Raw genomic sequence first — 9,405 nt, 5'->3', positions numbered from 1 at the left:
TGCGAACTGCCGCTGGTGTCCAGTGGGCTTCGTCTGGCCGCTCCTGCTCGACGAATGGCCACCAGCAAGAGCGAGGGCTGCCTGGTTACCAGCAGGAACCCAAGGATGAGGATGCAAGGCCATTACGGTGTCCAGCGGCACCACCAGCATCGTACTCTAGCCTCTAGGATGCATGACATCGTGCTGCTGACCTCAAGGCTTCTTGGAGGACGAGGCCAACTTTGACACACTGCCCTTGCATGGTCTTCATTGGGTATAGGACAGATTCTACTGCAATGCCTTCTTGCCCTTTCAGTTCATGCTCCACGCACATAGCAAAATCATACAGCCATACTATGTTACAGATTTTACAAATTTTTACGCAGGATAGTGTGTTGATATTAGTTATTGTCGGATAGAGATATTTGTGCAGATTGAACAGATTTACTAGGCTGTAGGTGTAGCGGCTGTTCCACAATGAAAATATTTAGGCTGTTCACAATGGTGATTCTGTCCTATGAAAGCTGAGGTAATAACTTTTTCATACTTGGCAGTCTCCAGTCTTTACATTTCATAGGTTCTGGTCAGTAGATCGATGAAAAGTTTCAAGGAAAGGTAATACATATGACTTTTTTTTTTTGTTCCTATCCATTTGCTCAATAAAAAATAATGATTATGTGGATAAAATACTGAATCTGATCGTGCAGTTCAACAGCACTTAACTGTTCAGGATGCTGAAACATTTCTCAACATTAACCTTTTCTTTTGGGAAATACTATATAAATAATCACAGCTTGCTGACTAAAGCTTGAAATTTACTTCCGAAATGCTGTCAACTTCAAAACATGCATAACAATAGAAATTGGAAATTTCGTATCATTACCCTGATCATATGGAGCAGACATATTTATGTAATTCAAACAATAGCATATCAGAATTTGGTAGAATACAAAAGGAACCACCAATTATAATGACCCAAGAAAGATTGAGTTGATCAGTTAACAACATACGTAGTATATTGCTATCATATACTGCTGTTTAGTACTCTCTTACAGTTCACCCCCTAACTGTTGTGCAACCCAAAAGGCCTAGAACAAATATTAAATAGAATGATGAACAATACATAAAAATAATTTGATGTTAAAATATTTTGTTCCAACAACACATTAATATTTCGGCTATATGAAGCAAGCTACTGCTATCCATCTATTATATATATTTGGTCTATAAAAAAATAATTATGCAGCATGCTGGAGCTGCTCAGATTCCTGAAGATATTTGGTCTGCTCAAATGCCTTCTTTCTGCTCAGATTCCTGGAGATATTGCTGATCAAATTAGTCCATTACTTAAAGAAGGCGAAGGGTATAGGATATATTGGATATGATAGCAAGCCTTGAGCAGCCAAGCTGATTAATAGCTAGGGAAAATTGTGGTTCTCAATAACTCTTTGGAGTCTAGGTTGTGCTTCAACTTTATTCTGATCTTTTCGCTGTTTTAAACAAATATATGATAATATGTTAAATAGATTGTGTTGCCATATTTGGAAAAGTTTTATTTGATTAGGTTTTATAGTGGTGTGTGTAAACCAGATTATGCCCTCTTTGCGCAGTCTGTGGTGGTCTAATTCTGTCCGGCTAACAAGGCATTAAGGCATGGTACATGTTCAGTATCCTTAAATTCCTGACATGAGTTGTTTAGTTGATTCAGTTGAGTTCTTGACGTGGTAGTTGTTCTCTTTCACTTGATGAAGCAGAGCTTAAATTCTCCGTCTATTCGTAGAACTGCTAAGCACAAGCCCTCATTTTAAATCTTGCAACAGCAGCTCACAGTTTCATTCCCCGGTTGTATGCTCAAGTCTTATCAAGTCCTTTCGCAAAATTTGAAACTAAAAGTATAATTGCTTATTATAACCCAAATATATAACTTTTTATACAGGTATCTAAAGTCGTGCAACGCATGACTAAGTGGCTAGTAGAACTGACTTGTAAAAACTGCACGGGCCGCACTGCCTCGTAAATCAAGGAGAGTGAGATGGGCTCTAATTGGTCTTTGATGGGCTGGATTGTTGGATCTGTTTCTGACGCTGGCGCCGCTCCCGTCCAGGCGCATCGTCGCCGGCGGAGTAGTTCTGCTGCTCGCTGTTCATCACCATCACTGGCTTCTCCTCCGAGCTCGGCCGCCAAGGTAAATTGAGTTCGTTATTTTTCACCACGATCGCCAAGTTGTTTATCACCCTCTTACTAACCAGTAATTAAGCAGTGGATTTGGATGTGCTTTTCTAAGTGTCGTGGATGATACGAACCGATCCAAGATTCCAGAATCACGAAATCAATCTTCTATTAGAGCAGGTACAATAACAGGCCATAAGCCAGCTACAAACATATTTTAAGAAGATAAATGAAGAGAGAGAAAAGCAGCGAGATTTATAGCCAGCTGTAGCACGAACTTCAAGACACAGTGTGTATATGATAGGTGGGATCAAGTATTAATAGTGTAGTATGTAACTATTATATGAATAAGCTATTAGATTGGCTATAGATGAATTGGAGCTAGTAGTTGGCTAAACTTGCTCTTAGTCATCAGATAAACATAATCGGCATCTGTACCCCCAAATGCATGAGTGCGTCAGTGCGTGGCGCATCACGCGTAGCTTAGACATCCTTAGCCTCTTGTCTCCCTCTGCTTCTCTTACTTACGCCAGAGCACATGATTAGACCCCCGGAGCATTTGCCAGATCGACCCTGCCTTGATGCATGGCAGCAGTACATGAATGTCACTGATGATTGGACAGCCAACTGATTAAAGCGACCGATTGACATGATAGCATCGTCATTAGCTCCCGATCGAGTCGATTATCTCACTGATCGAATGCTGCTCGATGTGTACGATCACTCGTAAAGAGGAGCTATCAGAAGCATCGCCGATAAAGCCAAGTTGCCATTCGATCTTTCTACTCGCCTGAAATTAACTAATTATAATCTGAATCGGAGCGCAGGTCATCCGCCACTTCCGTTGTGCGCGCCTATCCATACCCCTCCATCGATTATACTCTACTACTTAGCTGTGACGACTAACGAGAGAGAGTGAGAAAGAGAGAGAGAGAGAGAGAGCTTTTTGATCAGTCGGCAATGGTGACGCACTCTGATGCCTGGCTCTGTTTGTTTGTTTGTGCAACATGATGATCGGTTTGAAGTTTTTAATTCTCTGTTTGGGATTTGCACGGCCTGTCTGGTCCTCACCATATCTGACCGATGTTGCAATTCTCGGATTCGTGTAATATATCCCTGGCCTGTCATCGATCTGATTCGCCTCAAGGTATGTCTTGGTTTGCATTTTAATTAGGACTCAATCCAGGATTTGCTAGTCACTCAGTTGAGTTCCAAAATACCCAAAGTGCAGATCTTTTGGATTTGGGACAGGATACCAATCCTTAGGTGAGAGTGGCAAATCACTTAATTAGGATCATACAAGAGAGCATATATCTTATAAGAAGAGAAAGCATGTAGTTACATATGTTTGACAACATTGTGAAAGCTCAAATGTTATTGGAGTTGTTCAGTTGTACGCGTGATAGTCTAGTCGAACCCAGCTTTTTTCTCCTCGTGCGTCCCAAGTACAGGCAAAAAAAAAAAGGAAGATAAAAAAGGGGGTGACACAACCATCGAAAGGCAAAAGCTAATGGTAGCTAGATGGGTCTATCAGTACAATGCATCTGAACATATGCATGCATTTACCCCTGTACATGTCTTCGTGCTTGATTTTAACGTCTCCTTGCCTCCTTGGTACTCATGCTACAGCTGAAAGGAGTCATCAGTTGACAGGAGCATGCATGGTAGATGGCACTGACGATTGGTAAGTTTGGCAGAGTGACTTCCCGTGTAAAAGCACCTGAAAAGAACTTGAGAAAAATGTCTGTCTCTGAGATGGTTTATTCTTTTATGCTTATGCACAGTCACATTTCTGAACCATTTGATAAATTTAGAACCATATATGCTTTTCATGTGTCTAATTTACTCAAAAAATATATCTGCAACTCTGCATACAGCTTTCAAAAGCCCAATATATGTGTGGTGGTATACTTAGTGCACATTGACAGACGTGGCTATAAAATAAATATTGGTGGAGATGTTCGATAAAGATAACCAAACGCAACACATACCATTACTAAGTTTATATTGTGCTACTGAAGAGAATCGGGCAGGCAAGCACCACTTCACATACCACAGGACATATTGGCAAAGATGTGGCCACGTGAACGGCACCGTGTCGGCACACACAGAATGGCGGTGACAACTGGTATACTTACTAGCACGATGAAGGTTACCAATCAATGAAGCAACAAGCAATGAAGATTACCAATCACGGGTTTGGAGTTGGGGACATGTAGTTACCAAATTGGAAGAACAACGATTAATTGGCTCATGCCTAGTCTGGAGTACATCAGTGATTGGATCGACTGCTTATGCACTGGTGGATGATGGCCAATGTGGGCGGTCCAGTACTAGGAGAAGGTTCTAATAAGCCATGAAGTGACATGGATTGTAGCTGATCAATTTGACCCACCCTGTCTCATGGGTAGTTTAGCTCAACTAGTACATGTAATTAGTAATCCCTCCGTATAATTAGTATTTTTGTTGTTATGAGATGATAAAATATGAATAGTACTTTACTTATGACTTATGTTTTTAATTTTTTTAAAAAAAAATTTCAAATAAGATGGACGGTTAAAGTTGGACGTGAAAAATCATAGCTGCATTTAAAATGGGACAGAGGGAGTATAGATGTACAACTGTAAATCTTTCATGTAACCTAACCAAAAGCAAATAAGTAGCCCCTATCATTCATAGAGACATCCAGTTCTTCTAAGCAACAAGTAACAAACTTCTTTCTAAATTGCCTTTTATCTCGTTCTTCTTACTAAATTTTTTTTGAAAGAGCAAAAGACAAAGGGAGAACGGTAAGCAACTAGAATACTACTCCCTCCGTTTCACAATGTAAGACTTTCTAGCATTGCTCACACACGTATAGATGTTAATGAATCTAAACACATACACATGTCTAGATTCATTAACATCTAAATGAATGTGGGCAATGCTAGAAAGTCTTACATTGTGGAACGGAGGAAATATGTGTAAGACTTTCTAGCATTGTCCATATTCTAGCATTATATATATAGATTCATTAGCATCCATATGAATATGGACAATGCTAGAAAGACTTACATTGTGAAACGGATGGAGTAGTAGCTAGCTACTATATGAGAACTTATACGAGTTGATTTGAGGCATGCAGGGATAACACCTAACCAGACAGCCATCAAAATCAGATGCTAAAATACGGGCCATCATAGATCGCACTCGGGTCTCCTCGTGGGGTTTGCGTTTGGAGACGTAGCTTTCCGCAGCCGCTTGCACTGCATCTGCATGCACCGTGTGTGTATATTTATATTCTTTTCTTTTCTTTTCTTTTCTTGTGGCGACGGTTGCGTTTGTAGATTATAATGCAAGGAGATAGTGTTGTACACGAATTCAGCATAAGAACTGGCCTCCTGAAAAAAAAATTATATATGTAATGCTCTACTTTAGTAGCCTGAGAGTGACATGTCCTTGAGAATGGCACAGCGATTTTTTTCTTCAGAACCCATTCCCCCCTTTTGTTGGATGGAATTTGCATCCTTGAAAAAAAAATATAGATATCTTATCCCTCAATACTTCCTCTATGGATAGGCAATGAACATATCTGCAATTAAATTTAGATGCAATGGAAATCTGACAGCAAGCAAAACAATACATGTCAGAAAAGCTGACTCAACACTAGTACAACTGACCTGAACTATGGTAGCATTTCAGCAAAATAGAGCAATTTTATCACTTTGACTACTGAAACAAAAGTAATTTCCATAGCCTATCAAGGTTTCAGTGGGTCTTACGAGTTCACATCTTCAAAGTTTCCTGAACAATATCATCCTCTCAAACTTCTCATCCATAGCCAAAGTGCCAAGGAAGTTCAAGCGTGCTTGTCGGCTAGCCACAAGATCCCATGAATATCTCTGACCGTCGCAAGATTTAGGCTGCATGATACTGCATGCAGTGGTTAATTTATAACATCAGGAGACATCTGATGATTTCTCTGCCTCCCAATGCATATGCATACATGCCAGATATGACCAAAATTTGACGGTTCGCCGCTTCGTCTCTGACGCTTGAGGCAGCATGCTGCAGAACTATCCCCAACCGAAGCAGCATATTTCAGGTCTCTCTGTTCTTCAGGTGGAGATGGTCTCTCTCTTCACTCGTGTTGCTTCAGGAGAGCCCATCAGGTTCACTTCACCAGATGAAGCTGATGGCGTCCTCTAGCTGACAGGTGGGCCCATACAGCCACCAAAGAAGGGTGTGGGTCCCACCTACCTACGTCTGCACAATTGTTGCACACGCAGATCCAGCACGGATGGGGGCCACAGCACAGTACGCAGAGCCTAGCACCGGGAAATAACCGATATGCCATTGCCGCGTGCATCCTATAAATACGGCGGTGAAGCCTGCACATCTCCTTCAACTCAAGGCCAGTGTCTTTGCTCCTTGAGTTCTGCACTAGCTAGCTAGTGTGTAACACACCTACTAGCTAGGAAGCTACCCGTCTCTGCTAACCACCAAGCTCGAGCAAATTAAGCAAGTGACACAGTTCAGAACACCAGCATTCGCCATGGCCTCCTCCCCCTGCGGCGGCTTCCTCGAGAAGGCCAAGCCCTACTTCGCCATGATCTGCCTGCAGTTCGGCTACGCCGGCATGAACGTGATCACCAAGGTCTCCCTCAACCACGGCATGAGCCACTACGTGCTCGTCGTCTACCGCCACGCCTTCGCCACCATCTCCATCGCACCCTTCGCCCTCCTCCTCGAGAGGTAATAATTTCATGCACAAATTAACGGAGCAATATTGCAGTAACTGATGTTGCATTGTAACTGACGATGGTGTTGGTGTTTGATCAATGGAAATGGCAGGAAGGTGAGGCCCAAGATGACGTGGTCGGTGTTCCTCCAGATCTTCGTCCTGGCACTGCTCGGGTTAGTGCACTGATCGATTGATGATCATCTCTCCCGTCTTTTCGGTGTACCCAACTTAATAATTTCTTTAAGAAGAGAACACACTTAAGTGGACATTCCAATATACCAAGATGCTATTCTTTTCTCAAGAAAAGGAGCATAAAGCTTTATGTAGCCTGTACTATTACGACAAAAAAAAAACTGCCGGCTTTTTCAGAAATGGTACTGGTACTACCGTACTAGCTAGCATGCATGCAAGAACTGTCAGTTTAACCTCATGCATGCATGTCCGTCATTACAGGCCTGTGATCGATCAGAACTTCTACTACGCCGGCCTCAAGTTCACCGGGCCAACCTTCGCATGCGCCATGAGCAACATCCTCCCCGCCATGACCTTCGTGATGGCCGTAATCTTCAGGTAGATTACATATATCTTCTGAAAAATGAAACTGAGATGAACATTAAGCAGACTAGCAGATCAAGTCAGTTTGGAGCAAGCATTTGACATTGCTGTGTATAATTCGACAGGATGGAGAAGGTTGACCTGAAGAAGGTGAGGTGCCAGGCAAAGGTGGCCGGGACGCTGGTGACGGTGGCCGGCGCGATGATGATGACGCTGTACAAGGGCCCGCTGATGCAGATGGCGTGGACGAGCCACGTGCAGGCGCCGCACGGCCACGGCGCGGAGGCGCCCGCCGCCGCCGCCGCCGTCGACCCGTCGGGCAGGGAGTGGTTCCTCGGTTCGCTGTTCGTCATCATCGCCACCCTCGCCTGGGCCTCGCTCTTCATCCTGCAGGCGCACACCCTCAAGAAGTACTCGGCGCCGCTCTCTCTCACCACGCTCATCTGCTTCGTCGGCACCCTCCAGGCCATCGTCGTCACCTTCGCCATGGAGCACCGCCCCTCCGTCTGGGCCATCGGCTTCGACATGAACCTCCTCGCCGCCGCTTACGCCGTGCGTATCCATCACCATATGTGCACACTGTACTCGTCGTCGTGTCAAATGCTGAATGATCGAGCTAGCTAACGTCTCTCTGCTGTGATTTTGTTTTCAGGGCATCGTGACGTCGAGCATCGCGTACTACGTGCAGGGGCTGGTGATCCAGAAGACAGGGCCGGTGTTCGCATCGGCGTTCAGTCCGCTGATGATGATCATCGTGGCCGGCATGGGCTCCTTCATCCTCGCCGAGAAGATATACCTCGGCGGCGTCCTCGGCGCCGTCCTGATCGTGGTCGGGCTCTACTCCGTGCTCTGGGGCAAGCACAAGGAGACCCAGGAGCAGGACGCGGCCATGATGGAGCTTCCAGTGGCCTCTAAGGGAAACGACGCCGAGTTCACCGCCGCCACCGTTGTTGGAGACGACGACGACGACGACGACGACGACGACGACGACGACGACGCGGCGGACTGCAAGAAAGCAAATGGAGTGAAAAAGTCGTCATCCTCCAACGAGCAAGGAGCTAGTGCAGTTTGACGCAGCTGGCTGCAGCATGCAGGCACAATGCACAATGATTCCAAGTGTTTTGCTGCATCAGTCGATCGTGGTGGAGAGGTTTTGTCCAAATGCTAATTAACTGTCTTCTCATGTGAGGGCGTACGTGTGACGGAAACGTTTGTGTTACTGACGTTGCATGCATTATTACTTATTAGGGCCCGGTGATTATTGAGAACGGGTGGAGTGGAATAATTTTGTTCTATGTGCTTTTCGTTTTGTCCCTTCCTGTAACCTGGATTCCTTACTCCAGCTACCCCTGTATCATCAGTTCTCCTTCTGTTTTTGATCGGAAGTAATTAAGAGCGTGTTGTGTTTTGGCCTTCCATATATTTTCCTCCTGCTCGATCTGTGTGTGTTCGAGGATGATATGAGAATTTAATCTCGAGTGTTTTCTCACACCCCCCCCCCCCCCCTACTCTGAACTTTGGGACAGAAAATGTGTCTCTGTCGACCTCTCTGACATGATGAAATGGAATTCTCCGTATCATAATTCTGGAAAACAGCAGTAAAGTGGATCGATCGATCAATATGTATGGTTGAATCAAAAGTCATGTGCATATATTTTTATTACTGTTCAACGTCGAGTGATATGCTTATATAAGTACACGAAGGCGTTCCACTCATCTAATAATTTCTCTGTCGACATCTCTAAGGTCATTCTTGGTGTACTTATGAAATGCATTATGCAAAAGCTAGAATTGCGTCATCGAAAGTTGTGGTTCATGGATTTGGATTCAGACTCCACTTGCAAGGCACTATGTACATGTAGTGCACCCTGCTTACTTACAAGTCCTAGCAAATTAAAACTGCTTTGTGGCGAGAAAAATGAACCAGAACTTTGTGATATTTCAGCTCCACGTATAGTTGACTGACAGGACATCTCGTG

The 9,405-nt window shown here is 44.1% G+C and overlaps 1 protein-coding gene across 1 annotated transcript; it reads left to right on the top strand.

Annotated features, from left to right (window-relative positions):
* The first annotated feature begins 6,539 nt into the window (after window positions 1–6,539).
* Window positions 6,540–8,844, top strand: LOC127762628 (WAT1-related protein At5g07050-like). The gene is made up of 5 exons (XM_052287110.1): window positions 6,540–6,882; window positions 6,982–7,044; window positions 7,325–7,441; window positions 7,552–7,978; window positions 8,079–8,844. The coding sequence occupies exons 1-5, from the start codon at window positions 6,683–6,685 to the stop codon at window positions 8,496–8,498; spliced, it is 1,227 nt and encodes a 408-aa protein (XP_052143070.1). The 5' UTR covers window positions 6,540–6,682; the 3' UTR covers window positions 8,499–8,844.
* Window positions 8,845–9,405: the final 561 nt, after the last annotated feature.

The sequence above is a fragment of the Oryza glaberrima genome, chromosome 1 (genome assembly GCF_000147395.1).
Source record: "Oryza glaberrima chromosome 1, OglaRS2, whole genome shotgun sequence".
Taxonomy (NCBI): domain Eukaryota; kingdom Viridiplantae; phylum Streptophyta; class Magnoliopsida; order Poales; family Poaceae; genus Oryza; species Oryza glaberrima.
The sequence above is the reverse complement of the archived record's forward strand: the minus strand, read 5'-3'. Positions and strand labels throughout refer to the sequence as shown.

What these genes read in the sequence shown, in the direction of transcription:
- LOC127762628 (XM_052287110.1), top strand. Translation starts at nt 6,683, where the DNA reads ATGGCCTCCTCCCCCTGCGGCGGCTTCCTCGAGAAGGCCAAGCCCTAC. An exon ending in TTCGCCCTCCTCCTCGAGAG is followed by an intron (nt 6,883 to 6,981) that starts GTAATAATTTCA and finishes TGGAAATGGCAG; the next exon opens with GAAGGTGAGGCCCAAGATGA. An exon ending in TCCTCGCCGCCGCTTACGCC is followed by an intron (nt 7,979 to 8,078) that starts GTGCGTATCCAT and finishes TTTTGTTTTCAG; the next exon opens with GGCATCGTGACGTCGAGCAT.